The 23,817-nt window shown below is 36.9% G+C and overlaps 1 protein-coding gene across 1 annotated transcript in view; it reads right to left on the reverse strand.

Annotated features, from left to right (window-relative positions):
• Positions 1-23,817, reverse strand: part of CSMD3 (CUB and Sushi multiple domains 3) — a gene marked incomplete at its 5' end in the record, with an annotated part of 706,489 nt that overhangs the window by 305,599 nt on the left and 377,073 nt on the right. The window contains one exon of the mRNA XM_081953230.1: positions 19,484-19,605. Coding sequence (XP_081809356.1) covers positions 19,484-19,605 — 122 coding nt within the window. The remainder of the gene's footprint in view (positions 1-19,483; positions 19,606-23,817) is intronic.

A 23,817-nucleotide genomic window follows, 5' to 3' on the forward strand; every position in this document is an offset into this window, starting at 1 on the left:
AATAGAAACCAAACTATGGCTGCCAAAGAATAATAAAGGAAGGAACCATTTTACAGGGCTTAAAAAATAGCCAGTTTTTCTAGTTACAAAGTAGTTAACCAATATTTCATTTTGCCATTCAGACATAACCAATTTTCATGTACATATCCTCCTTTATGTGTTCTTTTATTACTTTTACAGCTGTTAATATCTCCTTTAGCTTCCTTGCTGTGAGGATGTACAAATACAGCAATATAACATTTGTATTTCTGTTGTCATTTGATGCACTCTCCTAGAGCTCTGAGCTGAAAGCAGGCTTCTCCTTAGAGCAGTAAAAACAACATATTTGCAGTGGTGGGATTCAAATAATTTAACAACCGGTTCTCTGCCCTAGTGACCAGCTGGGTAGGTGTGGCTCGGTGGTCATGTGACTGTGTGGGCGTGGCCCACTCAATGTCATACACGTCAATGGTCACTTCGCCTTAGCTCCTGAATAGGTGCTGAATCCCACCACTGCATATTTGCTTAATGAGTAAATCAATTACAAATATAAGACCAATCTCCAAATTTGGTCTTTAAAAAGAAGTTGGGGCAAGACAGAATGTAATAGGTAGAACTAGTTAGGATGTGGCATTGCTTGGACTGTTCATAAAACCTGAATGAATAATTGTTTAACCTCACCAGATACAGTGAAGCCAACCCATAGTCTCACATTCATCAAAAAAATACTTTTAGATGCATGAAATAATCATTTCTGGAGGTCTAAGAAGCAACAGAGTTCTGAGGCCTATAACCAGTTTGGACAACAGTGAAATATACTCTTTGATGCCTCCTTTTTATTTCACATCCACCGACCTACTCTGATTCATATGTCCACTTAAAAGAAATACTGCCTTTCATCCTTCTATACATTTTTGGTATACTCAAATCTGCCTCCCTCTCCCACCTCTTTTTTCTACTCTGCTATTCTGCCTTCATTCCCTTCCAAGCCTGGCACCATCAGAAAGCACCATCAGCCTATCTCAGCTCCTTGGGAAGGACTTGGGAAGTGGAGAAAAATACCACATCAGTCTAAACATTTGGTTGACTGTGTGACAAATCATAATCATTATGAGGCATGGCAAAGCAAAGTATCACATGTCCAGAACAAAAGAGACAAAGCAGATCACAAGACCAGGCAATTGCTAAGATCAGGAAAGTTTAAGAAAGAGACACAGACTAAATTCTGAATGCAGGAGGAGCAGCACTGGACAGAAACTCATCAAGAGAGAAGCGACCTAGAACTAAGGAGAAATTTCCTGACAGTGAGAACAATTAATCAGTGGAACAATTTGCCTCCGGAAGCTGCAGGTGCTCCAATATTGGAGTCTTTAAAGCAGAAATTGAACAATCGTTTGCCTGAAATGGTATAGGGTTTCCTGCTTGAGCATGGGATTGGACTCGAAGACCTCCAAGGTCCCTTCCAACTCTGTTATTCTGGCTGCATATGACCAAGCCTAAGACAAATTCATGCAAAGCAAAACAGCAAGTGCTTTAGATGATTTCCTACAAGGGTTTTTGTCTTCTACCCACTACAATATTAAAGGGAATAATCCATTAAAGACTGTAGGTAAAAAAAAAAAATAGAAGTAGTCAGTCTTTTGTTCTAAGATTGAAGCATAGTCTTCAGAGTTTTCTCAGATTTCATTTTCATGTTGGTTGAATGATTTTCAACCGGTGTTGAACATTGGCCTGCTTACTCATGTAGAACAATCTTTTGCATCAGATTGCTGGCCTGGAGAAGCAGAGGATCAAAGCCAAACCATAACTTTCTTTCCTTCCAGCTTTACATACAAAAGAACCGCTTGCCAATTTCCTGCACTGACATTGCCAAAACACTGAAAAGGGTATACTCTTCTCTGCAACATCTATCTCCCATTGGCCCCTGCAGAGGTCATCAGAGAGGGAGACCTTAGAGGTAGGGACATTTTTCAGAGCACTGAACATATGTGTCATGATCAAGCAACAGTTGTCAAAAGCCACAACTTCCTCAAGGACTTCATCAGAGAGGGTTTTAAGATCTGCACATCATGGACAGCAGCCACTTGAGACCACCGTTTCTTTCACAATGCCAAATGCCCACAGAAAAAGGCACTGGGCTTGTCATGGATTCTACATAGCCCCATTTCTTTTCTTCTTGAGTAGGAAAGCATTGCTCTCATCATGCTTCTGCGGAGATCCTTATCCCAAGGTTCTAAATGCATAGCCTTAGTTTATTCTATATTGCTGTTCACTGAGTTATTTATACTTCAATATCCAACTGCTATTTGTATTACTTTTAAAAACACAATATATTGAAAATGTTACCCTTTTAAACAAAGGGAAGGGAGTTAATGTTATAGTTGATTATTTTCCGCTTTGTCTCTATCTAAAAGACTGATATAAAATAATGAAAGAGAAAGAGAGGGAAAAAAACCACCAAGAGGTGAATTGATGATCGGGATTACAGTGGCTCATTATATTCCTATAAAGGACTTCCAAAATTTCAATAAAATGGATTCTTCTTCCTTTAACACCGCCCCGAGTCCCTTTGGGGAGAGGGGGCAGTATAAAAATCGAAATAAAAGGTAAAGGTAAAGGTAACATGAAGGTCTACAAGGTATCAATGAATGAAGAGAATAGGGAGAAGGACAATGGTGGGATTTTTTTTTTTACTACCAGTTCTGTGGGCATGGCTTGGTGGGCGTGGCAGGGGAAGGATACTGCAAAATCTTCATTTCCTCTCTACTTCCAGGGGAAGGATACTGTAAAATCTTTATTTCCTCTCCACTTCCAGGGGAAGGTTAGTGCAAAATCCTCATTTCCTCCCAATCAGCTGGGACTCAGAAGGCAGAGAATAGATGGGAGCGGGGCCAGTCAGAGGTGTATTTACTGGTTCTCCGAACTACTCAAAATTTCCACTACCGATTCTTCAGAACAGATCAGAACCTGCTGAATAGCACCTCTGGGCAAGGACAAGGAATTATCCCTCTACAGCAGCAATCCTCAAACTTTATGGCTTGGCAGCCTGGGGAATCAGGCCGTGTAAGTGGTGAGCCAGTGTTTGTGCATGCAGGACCCAGTGCACAACTCACACAAGTTGCGTGTATGTGCATGTGCTGGCAAGTTCCAAACAAGCCGCAGCCCAGTAGTGGGCTGCAGCCTAGGGGTGGGGGACTCTTGCTCTACAGAATGGACATAAGAAGTGGGTGTTGAGAAGACAATAAAGGTTGGACTAGGAAGGCAAATAGTACAGAAAACTGAAAGAGGTGTTGTTTTCCCAAATGGCATCTGATCATTTTTTTTCTAAATAATGTATGCATGACCTTTCTAACCATTTTTCTGAGTTTTACATAAAAATAACCACTGGTGATGACCGTTCAGGCATGCATCTTGTCATGTTAAGTGGAGTTGATTATGTCACACTGTCTGACTTGCATTAATACCTTCTACTTCTGGTGGCTTGCACTCAAAATAAATGGTACTGTGAGATTCTTTGTAGGAGGGACACGGGGGGTTCAATTTGGGAAATATATGACCTCAGCATTCATATTATCCTGTGAAAAGACATAGCTGCTTTTATGACTCACAGACAGGCACTGCAATTATGTTCCTGCCCATTCTGAAGCACCTCTTCCAAATCAAACCTGGAACATTTAATTAACTAATGCATGTCTTAGCAAGTGGCAGCACTTGGCTGAATCTGTCTCATCTTGAAGATAAATAGGCACTAGTTAATGGAAGACAATAGGAGAATACAAGGTTACAGAAAAAAAGAACCTGTGGGGAAACTACAGGAAACTTATAATGCCAAACTATCTCTACATTGTTGCTATGGTACTTCTTACATGGTCAAAAGTTAATAAACTGATATTAAGTTAGGATGTGGCCAAAAACAATTAACATATTGAAACTTTATCTTTACTCCTTAAGATAAGTTGTACAGAGAGAAGCCTTTTGACCAGTGGTGGGTTCCTCCCGGTTCAGCCTGGTTCGGCAGCCTGGTTCGTTGGAACCAGCAGAGACCTAGGCCTGCCACACCCCTGAACCGGTTTTCCAAGCAGCACCATAGGAGGCATCATCTTGTTTTTGGGTGTCATTGTACTATGCATTCGCAAACACCGCACATCAAGCGTGTATGTGCTGTGCTCCCATTAGTGAACTGCCAGCAGTGGCTGCCGGAACCCACCCCTTCTTATGACCATAACTGAGTCCAAATATTTCCATTGCTAAATAAGACAGTTGTTAAGTGAGTTGAGCTCGAATTTACAATCTTTTATTGCCACAGTTGTTAAGTGAATCATTGAAGCTGCATTAAGTGAATAACACAACTGTTAAGTGAATCTGGCTTTCCCCGTTGACTTTGCTTGCCAAAGCTGGCTGGGAAGTTTACACATCTTGATTACATGATCGTAGGACAGTAAAACTGTTATAAATACATTCCACTTGCCTAGCACCTGCATTTTGATCATGTGACCATGGGGGATACTGCAATGGTTGTAGCTATAAAAACTGGTCATAAGTCACTTTTGTCAGTGCCATTGTAGCTTTGAAAGATTGTAAGTCTAGGACTATCTGTACTAATGTTTTTACACAGAACATGACGGAAAAAATAGATGCAAGTCATTTCATGGCTGGTTGCTATAAAAAAGGAATGAATGCTTAGCTTTCATTTTATTCATTCATTCATATATATATATATATATATATATATATATATATATATGTATGTATGTATGTATGTATGTATGTATGTATGTATGTATGTATGTATGTATGTATGTATGTATGTTTTTATATATATATTTGTGTTATATTTGTACTGATAAATAAATAAAGGGAGACTAGGATAGATCTATCCTAGTCTCCCTTTATTTATTTATCAGTACAAATATAACACAAATATAAAAGGCAACATTAAAAATAAAAATATGGTTTTCTGCCTGCATGGTCTTCTGTGATGAAGCCGAAGGACAGAAAGAGGGAGTGTGACCTTCCTCCCATATTTAGGCATACCAGGGGTTGTAACACAAATATATACTTATTTCCCTGGCTCAACTGATAAGGAAGAGAACCCGTGGCTTAGTGGTTAAGACTCCTGCCTAAGATATATACAGCCTGGGTTCTAATCCCAGTAAGGGTATGGCTAGCTGATGAGAGGTAATTAGCTCGAAATAGATCTATCCTAGTCTCCCTTTATTTATTTATCAGTACAAATATAACACAAATATAAAAGGCAACATTAAAAATAAGGTTTTCTGCCTGCATGGTCTTCTGTGATGAAGCCGAAGGATATATATATATATATATATATATATATATATATATATATATATATATATATATATATATATATATATATATATATATATATATATATATATATATATATATATATATATATATATATATATATATATATATATATATATATATATATATATATATATATATATATATATATATATATATATATATATATATATATATATATATATATATATATATATATATATATATATACACACACACACACACACATACATACATACATACATACATACATACATATACACACACATACATACATGCATGCATGCATGCATACATACATACATACATACATACATACATACATACATACAATAACTGACTCCTGAAATCCCAGGATAATTCTGTGTCTTTAATGGGATTCTACCTTACCTTGCTGGGGAAAAGCTGTGACAGCTGCCAAGAAAACTACATGGCCACATCCACAATGCGTTGAGTTCAATGCAAACCAGACTTAGCTTGACATATATAAACACATTCTTTCTCTTCAAGAAAATAGGAGGCCATTTTCAAATGTCATAAGATATCAAGAACCTTTCAGTGACATCTTAGAAAAGATTTTTACAGCCAGTACATTGTTATGGTATAAGGTCACGAGACATGGGAGTAAAATAGATGAAAGAAAGCATACAGGAATGAAGGAAAATGAATTCTAAAGACTTGCAAATTACAGGATATCACTAGAACTATTTTCGGCAGTAAGAGTTTAACAAATAGTTTATTGTTGTGATTTATTGCCTTCATATTCCATATGCGTTTGGAAAGTAGTTGACTGTGACCGAAAATATTAATAAAACACAGATCTTCAGGCTTCTACACTTTCACCCCCAGGCTTTTCACTATTCAAACACTATAAAATGTTATCAGAACTACGATGTTCATATCAAACAAGTAAAGGAAGTATGTTTAATTTCTGCATTCATACAATAGCTTCACTTGCTGTTAAAAATATATGTAGGTATCCAGCACCAAGAATAATGTATGTATGCTGTGCCATTTTTTTTAAAAAAAACTACAGTCATGGGATAATGGGTTGGATCCAGATGTATTCATGCTTGGAATTGATCTAAGGCAAGTGCCGTTTAAATTTAATTGAGTCTAGATCCACAAGGATTATTTATTTGAAAACCATTCCGCAAATGATCATACATTTGGAAGTATGGAAAGAATAGAAGAATTGACATCAATCTATCTATCAATGATAGATGGGATATTTAATTTCTAAAAACTGGAATAAGAATACAAGGCAAATCTGAAGTTCCAGGCAGTCCTCAACAGGTGACAAAAATGGAGCCCGCCTGTTGCAATTGTAAGTCATGACAGTCATAAATCATAAATGACTGACCCAATTTTACAACCTTTTTTTTTCCAGCATGAGTTAAGCAGATGTTGTGCACCCATGGTTTTTAATGGGGCCAATTTTGTTGGAGATAACTAACTGCTAGTTTTTTGCAAAGTAATCATAAAATGAAATCATATGATCAGGGGACACTGTAGATGACTGTAAATGTAGCTGTGTTGTCTCAGCTCAGTCATGTGGCTGCAGGGTGTGAGTGACTATCAGAACTTTGAATTCAAGTTGTAGGTGGACCACAGGTAGGTCTGTCATAGCAGGGAGCAGTTGCTAAGCAACAGCTGGTCATAAGTCTAGTATGACCGGTATACTCCTGTTAGATGACAAAATCTCTAGGCAAGGTTTTGTTGCATGCAGTTATTTATTGCAGATAGATCTTTTCAGTGATAGTATCTTTATTCTAGAATAATATTGAAATTATTGGGCAGTCTGTTACTACTATAAAGTTTGTAAGATGCCCAGAGTCACCTCTGGATGAAATGGAATCCCCTGCAGATTTTACACCACCATTCATTGCTAACTCTAGGGGATGGTGCTCATCTCCATTTCAAGGCCATTGTGAGCCACCACTGTCTGAAGATATTTCTGCAGTCATGAGGCCAGCATGCCATCAAGGAGCACTGTTACTTTCCTACCAAAGCAGTACCTATTTATTTACTCACAAGTGCTTGCTTTCGAACTGCTGGGTGACAGAAGCTGGGACGAGGATGGGAGCTCACCCGTTGCATGTCACTCAGTTCTTGAATCTGGGCTTCTGGATTTCCAGGCAACAAGTCCAGTGCCTTAAACACTAATCCACCATGCCGCCCAGTGATAGATTCTAGATCCCATCACAAACAGTACACTGCAACGGGGATGGGCATCCACCTTGGGCACGTGCGCTGTGCACCAATGCGCACCCACTGCTCTGTTATGCTCCAGCTGCTCAGTGGAGGTAGCACAGGTGCCATACACTGCAGTGCATGCACAAATGGCCCGGTTGGCTTAAATACAGGTAAGGAACGCGGGTGGGCAGGTGGGCCATCCAAAACACCGTTCCGGTACGGTAGCTGCTGCTCCCAGCTGCCACCAGTATGCCCATACCGGGGCGTACCGGCCAGAACCCACCACTGGTGCCACCCCTGAATGAGATGGGTAGCATGTAAATCCAATAAATAAATAAAATAAATCCCTTTTAGATGTCTGCTGACATCTTCTTGTAATGAATGGTGAATAGTTTTGCTTTATTTCCTCCATTTTATAAAGCTAGAGTGTTACATCGTTCTGACTTTCTACATTTATTATTGCATTTTAAAGACACTTATTATAATCCATTTTGAGAAACAATGGCATAAAATGCATTAAACTAACAAACAAATGTTCCTTGTTCTATCCACCTGACAGATCTCTGAGGGTACTTTACAGAAAAGTGTCTCCTGAACTTTGCATTGTGTGTGCTGACTTCCCTAATATTTTCATTCCTTACAGCTCTCACTTGTATGTATCTGACCATCCCTTCCCAACTGAGCATTTACTTTATTTCTTTGTCAGTTCTTACAATCTGATATGAAAGTCAGAGAAGTCATTGTGGCCATTATCTAAGTATTTACCACAAGACAATCATATCTTAAAGTGCTGCTCAGCAGAAGATTTCTTGAGAAATTGGCTTTCATCAAGAACAGGTATCTGAAACACTTGACACACAATAAAAATAACTGGAAACATGGCTTAAAAAGAAAATAAACCCTTTAGAAACTTTCTATTATCATTTTCAAGGAACAGACCCGCAGGCTTGATAGTCTGTTAAATTAGCCTCAATTCTGCTTCTTTTTTTCCCCAATATGATACAACAAATAAGCAAACAAATAAAACAGAACTTGAAAAATTAAGCAATTGTACTCTGGTTATGCAAGCACAAGAACACAGCAATAATTTGGTGATGATCTCTTGGTATGAAGGATGAGGCAGAGTATCTATAGGGAAGGGCCAAAGAAATCAAGTGAGTGTGGTGTAAACCAAAAAAACTATGAGTTCTAGTCCTAGGCATGAAAAATGGATGAGTGACCTGGAGCATATCATTAGAATACTGTGAATTATAGTCCCAATTTAGGTAGGAAAGTTGGCTGGGTACCTTTGAGCCAGTCACTCTCTCTCAGACCAATCCACCTCACAGCTTGTTGTAGGAAAAATAGGAAGAAGGAGTATTATATACTGTAACTTTGCTGCTTTCAGTTACTTATAAAATAATGAGGCCAGAAAAAAATATCTAAAAAATAAAATAAAATAGACCCCACAAAAAGAGGCAGGGTTTAATCATGCAGTCAAACTGCCATCTTGACTTTTCTGAAACAGCCTATCAATGCTCCTGAGACCACTTCAGCTCAGATATCATCTTAGCCATAGCTTGGTAAGAAAAATGCTATTTTTCTTCACATGAAGAAATTACAACTTACAACGTCAAATTACAACTCAGACTACATATATTTGGCAATGTTTTTTTTTTCTCCAAAAAGATCAGTTGTGTATTGTTGAATGAATGAAATTAGTGATAGAAAAAGAAGATTAACTTATGGAACCAGTGTTATCTTTCTCCCAATACAAATTCTATTTTTGAATGACAGATTTTTCCCCCTAGATTGGCTACTTCCCCCCCTAGATTAGCAGCAAAGAAAGATTTGAATTCTCTCTTCATGTTTATTCTGATTCTCTTAATTTTCTATTCAGCTTCCCCACAAAACTCCAAGGCTCCAAGGTAGCCCAAAGCTCTGTTTTAGGCCCAGTACTCTTCAACATCTTCATCAATGATTTGGATGAGGGAATAAATGGGGAAACCATCAAATTTTCAGATGACACTAAGCTGGCAGGAATAGCCAACAGTCCAGAAGACAAGCTTAAGATACAGAAGGATCTTGACAAACTTGAACATTGGGCACTATCTAATAAAATGAAATTCAATGGTGAAAAGAGTAAGGTTCTACATTTAGGCAACAAAAATGAAATGCACAGGTACAGTATAGGTGGTACCTTGCTCAATAGTAGTAACTGTGAGAGGAATCTTGGAATCCTAGTGGACAACCATTTAAATATGAGCCAGCAGTGTGCAGCAGCTGCCAAAAAAGCCAGTTCTAGGCTACATCAACAGAGGGATAGAATCAAGATCACGTGAAGTGTTAATACCACTTTATAATGCCTTGGTAAGGCCACACTAACAATACGGCATTCAGTTTTGGTCACCACGATGTAGAAAAGATGTCCAGACTTTAGAAAGAGTGCAGAGAAGAACAAGAAAGATGATTAGGGGACTGGAGACTAAAACCCAACAGTGGTGGGTTCTGGATCTACATGGATGTGTGCAGTGCGCGTGCACACACACACAGCACACACATGCGCCCTTACCTCTTGTGACGCCTCCGCGAGCCTCCATGACACTCCAGCTGCTTGGCGGAGCAACCTGCAGGTGATATGCACTCCGTGCGCTCTGTGCGTGTGCATGGAAGTGCTGAAGAGCTCTAATACAGGTAAGGAGCTCGGGCAGGTGGATGGGCCCTCTGGAGCACCATACCGGAACAGTACCTGGTGCTCAGGGCAGCACCAGTACGCCCGTACCGGGGCGTACTGCCTGCTACCCAGCACTCCTTTTCCCACAAAAGAAGCCAGGTATGCATGATCACAAAACAGTCATAGCTGAAATTGCATTATTTTTTTATGTTCATGCAAAGCTGATTCCATATTTCACACATCTTCAAAAACCAGGGATTATTAATGGCTAACATACTAAAAAGCTGAAGACATATATGTACTAGCCTTTTCATAGCATAAGACTTTATTTAAATTTATACAGGTGATGGGGTACTGATTATCACCTCCCTTTTCCAAAAAGTAAATGTATCCTATCTTTAATAACCAGTAGGTTAAAATGATAAAATACAATTAAAAACTGCCTCTAATTCATACTTTCCTTATCCTCTTGTGGAACTATTTTGCATAATTTGGCTAACTTGTTTAATAATATACTCATAATTAATCATATTAAATTCCTTCTCTTTCCATTTTCACATAAAAACTTTATCCAAATGTTAGAATGTATTAGCTAAATCTCCTTATAGCTAATATATTCTATACAATTCATTTCTGCCCTGATGCTTATCTAATCTTGCTTACTTGCTAATAAAGCCAAACATAATATGGATCCTTCCTATGCATATACCATAAACCTACTCTACATGGTCTTATGATTGATTTATTGATATACGTTTTTATTTTAGTTCATAAATTAAATTTTCTTCCTTCCTATAATCATAATTTGTTGGATTATATAACTTTCCTAAGTGCAGTCTGAATACAAATACAAATAATATATTTTAACATTTGGGTAAACTTATGTGAAAATGGAAAGAGAGGTAATTTAATATGATCAATTGTGGGTATAATACTTACTCTTCAACCTTCTTCTTCTACAACTGCCACCATGTGGACAATTTATTTGCAGCAGGTCTTACTTTCAGATTAAAATTCACCCTTGCTAAGAAAAAATGTTCTTCCACAATGTGTTATTCACAGCATTAGCTCAGCAAAGCCTGGGATAGGTTTAAATATTTGCAACTTAATATCTGATTAGCCTAGAATGCTAATAGCAGCTCACGTCTATATTTCAAACTCTCAAGCTTTCCTTAAATCACTTTTTGTTCACTGTACCCATTTTCATTTTGAAATTAGTCTTTGCTGTCTGATTCTGTGCTGTTCATTATATTTATTTCCTCTTCTTAATGACTCGGTGTCGTTTTAACCTTTTATTTTTATTTCTCTTGATTTTGCCCAATCCTCCAGCAATTCTTAGCAAGTGGAAATGTTAGCGGGACCAAGAGGGAACTTGGATTGGAAAACTCTAAGAAAGTTAATGTCAACATTCTGCCAACTGCCTCAAAATCAATTTTCCCAGGTACCAGAAAAAAATATGACCAAATGAGCTAATTTTACTCTCTTGTAAGGCTACATTAAAAGCAGGGGTGTGCTTCAAAAATTTTAGCAACAGGTTCTTTGCCCGGTTGCTGGGTGGGCATGGCCTAGTTGGCCTCCTGCACCACGGCGGTAGGAGGGGCATTTTTGCCCTCCTTGGGCTCTGGAGGCTCTCCAGAAATGGGCCTTTTTCTGGCCTTCTGGAAGGCCTGTTTTCCATCCTCCCTGGGCTCCAGAGGCTTTCCTTGAGCCTCCAGGAGGGCAAAATTGGCCTCCCCCAGGCTCCAGAGGCTCCCTGGTGGCCGGAAATGGGCCCATTTCTGGACTGCTGGATCCTCCAGGAGGCCCATTTTACGCCCTCCCTGAGCACTACATTTAACCGGCTCCAAAATGAGCGACGTGGAGACTCCTGGGAGGGATGGAAGGGACCAGCCAAGAGTAGGATACGGGGGTTCGCTGAACCAGCACAGAATCTTCACTAGAGGATCGCCCAGACCCAGGCAAACCTAAAGCAGCCCACCCCTGATTAAAATAATAAAATAATGTTGAAAATTTGAAGGTATAAACTCCAACTATTCCTTTTATCCCAATATCCCCTCTGATATTTTAAGGCAATTTTTTTCATTTTTTTTTCTTTGCCTGGTAAGCAGTGGCACGCTCTTTCTTTTATTTGACCATTCCCTAGGCAACAACTCTTCCTCTTGTCCATCAAGGTCATACTTATAAAATTCAAGTTCCACTCTATACTTGGCAAAAAACAATTTGCACTTTAAACTTTCCTAAATTATGTTTTTGACCTTAACTTCAAATAGTTTATTATTGGATTCTCTGAACCAGTTGTCAGGAATCAATCACAAGAAATTATCAGAGCAGAAATATGGAGGTTATACATGGAAGGTGAACTTTTTGTCTCACACAGGGTCACACAGGAAAATAAAATTGTGTTTTGAACTAGCAGAAGATAAGAGTTTAAGTATCGGCCCTTTACGTATCAGCTTAAGCATCAGGAGCCCTGGTGGTACAGCAGTTCCAATGCAGTATTGCAGGCTAACTCTGCTCACAGCCTGGAGTTTGATCCTGACAGGCCTCAAGTTGAGTCAGCCCTCAATCTTTCCGAGATGAGTAAAATGAGGGCGCAGATTATTGGGATAAAATGCTTTGTATCTATTGTACATTGTAACCTGCCCAGACAGTGCTGTAAAGTATTATGGGTGATATATAAGTATATATAAGGCTTATAGGTATTTAAGCAGTGGTGGGATCCTCCTGGTTTAACAATCGATTCGGTGATCATGCGATTTGTGCGCAAGAATCAGCTGAGAAGATAAAGGTAGGAAATTAGTGTGGGAGGGCAGATGGGGCCATCTGATCATTGGGGCGAACCCAGCTGATCGTCAGAGCTACCGGTTTGCCTGAACAGTTAGAATTCCACACCTATGTTTAAGTCTAAGTGCTACTGCTATTGCTATTAATATCAGCCACAAACTGCTTGGTAATTACGAATTGTTTGTAATTGCTACAGTTCTTGAAATACCATACCCTACCTGTATTTTTCAAATTTCTGGTGTATAAGACGCACCCAGTTTTTCAGCCTCTTTTTTGAGGGAAAAAGGTGCGTCTCATACTCTGAAAAATACAGTGAAATTGTCTATCTAGAATCAGCTTGATCACATCCAGCAACAGAACCCATCATATATTCAAGTAAAAGATTAAACGTGTCATTGACAAACTGTTCAAATAGACTCTTACCTACTTATAAATTACAATTACTATTTCATTTTAGGTACCCTTGGACAAGAAGAAACCATATTTATATGATAAATATATATACATATATATATACACACACACATATATATACACACATATACATACATACATACATACATACATACATACATACATACATACATACATACATATATATATATATATATTCCTATCTTTAATGAGTTAAGTGTACAAGAGGCCAACTCTTTCTCAGTTGTTGCTCATGACTTATGGAATAACTCTAATTTGGAATAAAGGTTTGAACCAGCCTTCTTAATGGTGTACGTCGCCCCGAGTCCCTTGGGGGAGAGGGGGCGACTAAGAAGTCAAAATAATAAATAAATAAATAAATAAATAAATAAATAAATAAACAAACAAACAAATAAATAAATAAATATTTTGGCAAGGGCTTAAAAGGAAACTCTTTTATAGAGGATTTTGTGACTTTTGATTTCATTAAACTTTAGTTCCACTGTTGTCTTTCTTTTTTATTTTGTATTTCAGCTATGAAATTTATTTTCTTTCATTATAATCATGGTTATCATTTTTATTCTAAACAGTTTATAATTGTAAATTTAATGATGTTCCCTGTGGATGTTTTAACTGGTTCTATGCTTTATTGGATTGCTGCCAATTGCTGAAAGCCCTGATTGATTTGGCAGGATAAAATAAAATAAATATTCAAGTATCCCTTCAGGCACCTGGATGAATGCTATTTATATTCCCCCCACCCACCCAAGCCTAAACATACCCAGTTCCTTAAAATCTCCTCACAAAAAGTTTCCAGTTTCCTGATCAAATGTATTGCCTTTATTTTCAAACTGTCCTAGTTTGGCGTAAATGATCTCTGTACTGGTGGTGGGTTTCAAAAGTTTAGCTTAGCTGGGGGTGGGCCGCATGGCGAAGGCATATATAGGGTTTGGATGCCGGGACGAGCAAGCAGCAACTGGGATATTTGTTTTCCAACCTCGGGGAAATGGCCGCCACCAGTTTGCATAAACCAGTGCGAACTGGCTGAATACCACCTCTGCTCTGTACCCAAGTTTGGATCTCACCAATACAGAAGAGAATGAATCACTATTTGGAAACTACATTTCTGTTCATTCTGCTAAATATGTATTTATCTTTTCTACAACTGTCTGACTTCAGAGTCTAATACTTAGCTGTGGCCATCTACTATTCCAATAACTCTTTTCATGAAAACTTTTACCAAGCTTGGATCATCTTTTCTTTTCTTGATCTTTCCTCCAATAAATGATTTAGCCAGGAAAGCATTTCTTTCTTTTAAATCAATTCTCTAATTTTCAGCCTGGTTCTTATTTTGTAACTGTGCACTATTTTCTAGAGTAAACTCAGCCCGTTCTGCAAATATCTGCTGATCTGATCAGTGTTTCCTTCCTCTCTTATCTACAAGATTAATAAAAAAAGAAATTAAAAAGTGGAAAGAATGAAACATGTGGCATCCCACATGAAGGCATTCCAGTTTGGTGGGTAACTAATGTAGGAGGTCTATTTGAGCAACGTTGCAGGAATTCACCAAAAGCATAATTAAATTAGCTTTCTAATCAGAATGGTATGTGTATTTTTTCAATGCTTGGCAGAAATCAGTACTGCAGGCTACTTTTGCTGACTGCCAATTGCCAGCAGTTCAAGGCTAACCAGCTCGAGATTGACTCAGCCTTCCATCCTCCTGAGGTCAGTAAAATGAGTTTGGGATAATATGTTGACACTGTAAACCACTTAGAGAGGGCTGTAGAGTACTATGAAGCAGTATATAATCTAAGTGCTATTGCTATTGCCTGAAGAAATTATTTTTGGTTTCTTCTGCTTCTTTACTTTCCCATCCATTGGCATTGTTCATGATTGTATGCGTACATGCGTACATACATACATACATACATACATACAATCATGAACAATGTTGATGGATATATACAGTACATATGCAAGAAGCTACGAGAACCATACAGTTGGCCTTGACATATACCCAGTTACTTAGTGACAGGTCAAAGTTATGATGACCCCACCCCCACCAAAAAAAAAAACTACTTTCCCCCATCATATATAATATGCCCATGATCATGTTACTGGATTTTGGGCACTCAGCAACTGGCCAACTTTTACAGACATTTGCAATGTTCCATGGTCATGTAACCCTGATTTTCAATGGGATTTACTTTCTGTTTCCAGCAAAATCCAGCCCATAGAAAACAATGCGTTCACTTAATGACTGTTGCAAAACAGGTCATAAATCGGGTTCAGTTACATAGTGACCCACTTTACAACTTAAAACTGTAATTGGAGGATTCATTAATTATCCCACCTAAAATTATCCCGTTTTCTAACAGAAAAAAATAAATAAAAGAAAAATGTTCTATTTGTATGAGATTATTTTTCTCATTTATTAATATTGCTAGAATTATTGTACTAATATGTTGATGACTTTTTATATTAAAATCAATTTGACTTTGAATAAAAATATTGAGGATACAAGAGATTTGTAGCTTTTTCTTAATTAAGCATGAATTTTCAGCACTGTAAGTAATTACTCCATGATCAAAATATTTGCTGATAAGAAAAAAAAGAGTACAAATCAGGTTAATAGAATAAATGTTAAATTGAGTTAAATATGATATAAACAATGTAAAATAAAATAATTAGTTTTGTGATTATTAACTTTTAATTATACTACCAATGGACCTCACTGTTACATTAACTACAATACAACACAAAGGGATATTGTTTTTTTGGGTGGGGAAAGAATCTAATTAGAATTCTTTACACCAGCTGACAATTACAGTCCTTCAATACTCATTCAAGAAGTTATTTAAGCCTTTGCCAAAGGTCATAATAGTCATTTGAATTTATGCTAAAGTACAAACTAAACCACACTGAAAATTAATGGACAATCACTTGTGTCTTTAAAATTAATTGAAACATATCTTTTTTTTTATTAGGCTTTGAAACAACTTATTCATTTCATTATTTGCATTGTTGAGGTAGTGTGATTTGCTTTATGAAGGGCAAGAGCCGAGTTAATTCACCCTAGCCAAGAAATGTAGGTGCCTTCAAGACAGAAGAAAGTTATCTCAAACTTCCTACATAAGTGTTGGCCACAGTGTTTTTTCTTTTGAAAATGCTATGGAAATATATAGATTCAGAAGAATACATATCAAACTGGTTTTATTAAATAAATGCAGACCTATGTTCCTTGAAAAGACTATCTTGGAAATCAGAAGTTCAGCTTAGGACATCTCATTTTATTTTATTTTAGTATTTTATTTTATTATTTAATTTTTCAATCAACTGTGTCAAAAACAATTGGAGACATAGTAAAAAATAATGCAATTCGTACCTTATGATTTTATTGCAAGAAACAGTTAAAGTGTAATTCGATCCGTATTTCTTTCCAATGCCTACGAATGTTGGTGGACTTACTGATAAGAAATATATAGTGACTACAATGGAGATTATTTCTAAAATTAATATGATGTTTCTGATAATTATATTTTAATTATAAAAACTATGCAAGAAATAATGTTTGTGTTCCCTAAAATAATTTCCCAACGAAGATATTTTGTAGGACATTGTTCCTAATTATTTAACAGATACGTCTACTAGATTCATAATACATCCTGTTTTTCTTCCAGGACTTCAAATTGACAGCACTTTGAGGGTTGTTGGACTGAGAACAAGTAACTATCACTTTACACATTCCCCCATGATAATGTATCAATAGTGTTCCTGTTTCAAATATCCCATTTGAAAATGTGTTTTTCCAAGTCAAAATCTATAAGGAACTCTAATGAACATTATAGTAATTTGAGACCAAAATTGAACAAGTGTTTCAGAAGCAATGGGAAAAAATAAAAAAAGGGAAATAACAGGACCGTAAGCAATAACAGCATAGTAAAAGAAATCAAGTGAGATCTCTGATGGGATGGAGCACACACTTGGTGGTTTGGGTGAAAAAATACAAAATTGCAACATGCCTATGCCTATGAATGTTGATTCAATAGCAACTGTTATCTTCCCATATTAACTGAAATATCAAAAATCCACACCTTTAATGATACATTTTGAATTGTAATTTAGCAATGAGATTCATACAGGCTAAAAGCAAGATGTCAGCAATGATAACAATATCAATAGCACTTAGACTTATATACCACTTCACAGTGCTTTACAGCTCTCTCTAAGTTATTTACAGAGTCAGCATATTGCTCCCAACAATCTGGATTCTCATTTTACGATCTCAGAAGGATGGAAAACTGAGTCAACCTTGAGCCTGGTGAGATTTGAACTGCCATATTAAGGGCAGCCAGCAGTCAGCAGAAGTAGTCTGCAGTACTGTATTCTAACCACAGCGCCATTACGGCTCTTATGAGAATGATATGAGAAGCACATGTTTATATAAGAATAGCAAATAGATGCATTGATTATATCTAATTTCTTTTCTAATTGAGAATAATCACTCTTCAGATCATATTCAATCATCTTTGTCACTTTTTAATTAATGAATGTTCTTTCATGTACCTATTTTATGTTTTCTGTTTCCTTTTAAATAAGTGTGTGTGTGTGTGTGTGTGTGTATTGGTGGTTTTTGTTTTTTGTGTGTGTTACCGTACTTTTTTTCATATCAGCCAATTGAAAAGAAATTGTTGCAATTAAAAATATCAACACAGAGAGAAACAACATTTTTCTATCCATTTTGTTTCTCTATATAATTCTGATTTCATCCCTCAGCCAAATATAGAACAAACATATAGAACATTATAAAATGATTATTTTATGGAATTATGCCAGAATAAATCAAAAGCAAAGCAAAACAAAACAAATCTAATATGGGTTAATAACTTTAATATTTGTGTCTATTATTGGAAAATTACTACTTCTAGTGATAAGTTTAAAAAGGTAGACTAAAGATAACTCCATAAAAAAGAGATATCTTACTATATTCCACCATGAATTCCTGCAGAATTCCACAGATGTTTATCATAATGTTTGTCAAATGTTTGAACAAGTGGTGGCTTGCATTTGAAGGGACACAGATACTTCAAATCATATTTAGTGTGCATGTGATAAGGATGTTTCTGACCCCTTAATGTGGATCCTGACTAAGAGGTTGTTGTGAATATGTAGCTTGTAGTTCAAGAGATTTGTCATCCACCTGTAAGTGATGGGTCTGAGTTAATACAGGAGGCTGTAGATTCTGATAGTAAGATCTCACGGTTTGACCTTGTGAAAGTGCCAAGCCCTAAATCATACTTTATCACACTGTCAGGTTAAAAAGGGCTGAGCAGTGAAGTTTAGCCCAGCTCCTTGAGAGGAATGATTATTAACTCCTGTAAGAAGAACATAGATTCTGGCTATTCAAGAGCATTGGTCAGATCTCCTTTTTTAAAGCAATTCTCATGTTCCAGACTTGTCTTCCTGTGACACATTGCTTCAAGTACCTCCTTCTCCTTGTCTTCTAATGAAACCTTTGCCTTGGTTTTGGGACAGTCATTTGTGAAACGTTCCAGGACCCGACCTACAGAGTGTCTTGAGATACTCTCCTCAAAATGTCTGACTTCAAACTCTCCTGGCTAGCAACTTGCAGAACTTGGCATGATTACAGCTTTCTTTTTAAAAAAAAATCTGATTGAATATGCTTGCTCTTTGAAGAAATGGCAAGCACTTATTGCTGCCTCAGGATTTACAGCACATCAAAAAAAAAAAAAGCTCTCAAGCTTGTAATTGCAGATCTTATTGTCTGCATCAATCTCAAGTTTGTCCAGGACAACTTTGCCTTTTTTTTTTTGGGTAGCTTCATAAAACCAAGCACATTTTCCCCCCATACGTTATCCAGTAGTTGTGGAGGGTAAAAGGGTAATTCTGCGGAAAGATGCAGTTGCTTTAATCAATTGCCAATCGATGTTATATCAGTACTCTGAAGTATCTTTTCTCTTTAAATCCAAAACACTGCACCGCTCCAATGCCCACACACATTTTCTCAAATGAACTAATCTTTCTAACTTTCTTTCTGACTTCTTATCGATTTTCTAATTTATCATTTGATACTGGTGCTTAAAACACTTTCACGGGTAAACTTACCTTATTTGGATTGATGGCTGTGATAACCCAAACACACTGAGCGTTACTGTCATACTGGAAAGGAAAATTGGGGGATGTGAATGTGCCACCTGGTCCTTGAAGATTAGATCCACATGTCTTGACTGCAAAAGAAACAATCAATGTTATATTCCAAATTAGGTCGTAATTACATTTTTGTTTGCATTCATCTCACGGGCCTTAAAATGTCTAATGAGTTGCACAATTGGGCAAGGTGAAGTTCAGAGTCTAATTGTCAAGATCCAATCATGGATTCATTAGGATTTACTCAAACAGTATCTTATCTATTGGAGAGATGCTTTCACAATAAAACACATCTATAAAAGCAATATCCATACATTTCCCCCATGACTTTTTTTTTCTTCAAAATATGCTTCTCTGTGAAGTGGGATAAGGTGGGAAGAATGATTTTTTTTTTTTTGTATAAGTCAGAATGACTATGGCTGAAAAAAAAAATACAATATAAGTTTACAACAAAACCTTAATTGGGCCACTTGGCACATTTTGAATGGAAAGAGACTCAAGAAAAAATAAGTGTTATTCATATACTTCTCTATATAATCCAATTATAGAACTGTTAATTATATGGAGTGAAGTCATGGAGGATTTACATGAATTCATTTATCAATATAGGTTTATCTGTGACTAGGTTTATGACTATGTATACTGATGAATTCTAGAAGTTAGAGAAGATGAGCAAAACAGAAAATAACAGAATACAATAATAGAGTTGGAAGGGACCTAGGAGGTATTTTGTTCAATCCCCTGATCAATCAGGAGACCCTATACCATTTCAGACAGATGGCTCTCCAGTCTCTCTTTAAAAACCTCCAGTGATGGAGTATCCACAACTTTTGAAGGCAAGCCATTCACTCCAATTGTTCTCCCTGTTAGGAAATTTATCCTTAGTTCTAGGTTGCTTCTTTCCTTGATTAGTTTCCATCCATTGCTTTTTGGTGCTTTGGAAAATAGATTGCCCCCCCCCTCTTCTTTGTGGCACGCGTCACATATTGGAACACTGCTATCATGTCACCCACCTAGTCCTTTATTTCAGTAGACTAGACAAATCCAGTTCCTGCAGTTGTTCTTCGTACAGTACAGTATGTCTCAGCCATCGGACTACTAATCACATTTGTTGCTCTTTTCTGCACTTTTTCAGACTCTCTACATCTTTTTGTTTTATAATATGGTGACCAAAACTGGAATTGGTATTCTAAGTAAGTGTCTTATTAAGGCTTTATAAAGCAATAGTGGTGCTTCATGTGATCTTGATTCTGTCCCTCTGTTAATGCAACCTAGGATTGCATTGGCTTTTTTTTTTTGACTGCTGTTACACACTGCTGGCTCATATTTAAGTGATTGTCCACTAGTGGGAGATGTGAAAGTTTGTTATCATTAACCTAAATGATCCTTTCCAACTAATTCCATAAACCATCAAGATTCACAAATATGTACAGCAATGTCCTTGGTAATCAGACAAAAAGTGAGATATTTTGAGACCTCTTGAAATACAATAAATAACTAAAAGGATTGTAATGGGTTCATCCAATTAATGGCTTAAACTTGGGAAGACAGACATGTGAGAATGATGTAACTGCTGTAAATGTAGAAACCTAATCTGGAGAAGACTGAGAAACCAGACATTGAAACAGACCAGCTAAGTTTTTAATGTCTTAAGTATATGCTTTAAAATGCAAGGAGTCCTTGCAGATTTCACTCTGCTAGCCATTGCCGACTATAGGTGGCAGTGCTCATCTCAGTATCTAGGCCATTGAAAGTCAAAGACATGATATCATGAAGCTCTGTTACCTTCCCACCAAAGTGGTACCTATTTATCTACTTGCATTTGCATCGTTTCAAACTGCTAGGTTGGCAGAAGATGGCAATTCATCCCATCAAGTGGTGTTCAGGTCTCGAACCTGGACTGCCAGTTTCTAGCCAATAAGCCCAGCATCTTGACCGGTGAGCCACTGTGCTGCCCCTTTAAAATGCAAGGGACGGATAAATTTGGTAAACAATAAGATTGTCAACGAACTAGTAAGAAAACAGTTAAAATGAAATGCAGATTAACCTGCTAACTACCATATGTTATCTTTTACATTTTAAAAAAGAAAACTATTCAAAAGGTAGCTTACTACTGCCAGAGAACGGAAGGTGCTTTATGTTCATGCTTTGGTGCTTAATGGTGCATGTAACTAACACTTGAGCCCAATAAATTTCTTTAAAGAACAACATTGAAAAGAAATACAGATTTTAGAAATTTCATAGAACACCTTTGAACTATAATTTCATTCCAAATTCTACAGTGGAAACTCAGATATCCTTCTGAAAGATCTTTTTTTCCCCCATATGTATATCTGACAGCTGTTGCTATTTATAAAGCATTTAAGATGTTTTATGAAGTAATGTATTCAAAAGTCATGTCCCATAATCACTTTTGTCACTGCCATCTGCTATATTATGGAGAAATGGCAGGTTTTAATTAAGGGAAAGAATACATTGTATGAATTCAGAGATTAAGCACCAAAAATATAATAATGAAACTCATGTTAGGGTAAGCAGATACAGATTTATATAAAACCTAAGCATAAATTATTCTGATTCTCTTGCATTAAATCAAATGTTTTAACATTTCTTTTTGTTTAAAAAAAAGAGTGCAGAGGGACTCAAAATAGCAAAAGTATAATAGAGCAAATGTGCAAGAAGACTCTTGCACAGGTATTGGGTGAGATAAATGAAAGATGGTGTTTCTAGTTGATTTTAGGGGGAAAACTTTTAGTTGCTATTCTGCAACATAATTAGACTGCATAAAGAACATAACTACAAATGAGGCCCAGTGTTCCTTCCCTAAATGAAAGAAACAGACATAAGAAAGTTTCAGAAAAGGATACAATTTTCAAAGGAAAAAAAATTGGTATTAAAGCAACAGGGTAGTGACAATACATATACTTATGAATCAAAAGATAAACATTTCCAAATGATTGTATGAAGCTACTTTCTTTCAGCTATTCTACTGGAACGTCTACTAGAGCAACGAAAATGATTAGAGGTCTGGAGGCTAAAACATATGAAGAATGGTTGCAGTAATTGGGTATGTCTAATGTAGTGATAAGAAGGACTAGTAATAACATGATAGTAGTGTTCCAATTAGAGGTGGGTTGCTCTCTGATTGGCCCGGATTGGGCGAACCAGTAGTAACGGCTGCAGGAGGCTCTGCCCATCTGCCCGGATACTTCTGCGCATGCGCAGAACTGGTAATAAAAAAAACATGTCAACTCATCACTGGTTCCAATATTTGAGTGGCTTCCACAAAGAAGAGGGGATCATTCTATTTTCCAAAGCACTAGAAGGTCAGGACAAGAAGCAATGGAAAGAACCAACCTAAAACTAAGGATATATTTCCTGAGAGTGAGAACAACAATTAATTAGTAGAATGCCTTGCCTTCAGAAGTTGTGACTGCTCCACCACTGGAAGCTTTGAAAAAGAGACTGTACTGCCATCTGTTAGAAATGGTGTAGGGACTCTTGCTTGGGCAAGGGGTTGGACTAGATGACCTACAAGGTTTCTTCTGCCTTATTTATTAAGGATAAATGCTCCAGTGACATACCCTCAAATCCCTTAATAAAAGCTTACTGAAGAACATTTTTGAAGCTTAATAGATAGGAACTTTGGTAACAGTTACACAGATATGTTAGTGAAATACATGGTTTTATTAATTCAGTTGCTTCAATTGCTCCATTGGGAATACCATCTGGATTTTTTTTGACCATGCCCCATAGAAACACAAGAACTAATTAAATAAAAATAAATAAAATAAAAATAAATACAGAATACTTATAAATTTCAACATAAATGATATATTAGATGATGTGTTTCACTAAAGAAAAAACTAAAAAGTTCTTGAAAAGTAGAAAAATGAAAGAGAGGAAAAAGACAGATAAGAAACAGATTGGATCCTGTAAAAAAGATCTAGTCTTATAACAGAGATCAGTTTGGTGTAGTGGTGAAGGCATCAGGCTAGAAAGCCACAGAGCATGAATTCTAGTCCTGTCTTAGGTACAAAGCCAATGTGTCTCTCAGTCACTCTCGGTCCTTAGAAGAAGAAAGCAATGGCATACCATTTCTGAAATCTTTTCAAGAAAAGTCCAGCGACTTCTTCAGACAGTTCCAAGGAGTCAAGACTGACTCAATGTTACATGCAAAAAGTCTCATAGCAACAAGATAATAATGGGGCTATTGATTTGCCAATAGACAATCTGCACTGTAATTCTGGAAATTAATGTTTATGCAGGGTTTTTTTTTCCATAAATACAAT

The sequence above is a fragment of the Natrix helvetica genome, assembly GCF_964273705.1.
Source record: "Natrix helvetica genome assembly, chromosome: 4".
NCBI classification, from domain to species: domain Eukaryota; kingdom Metazoa; phylum Chordata; class Lepidosauria; order Squamata; family Natricidae; genus Natrix; species Natrix helvetica.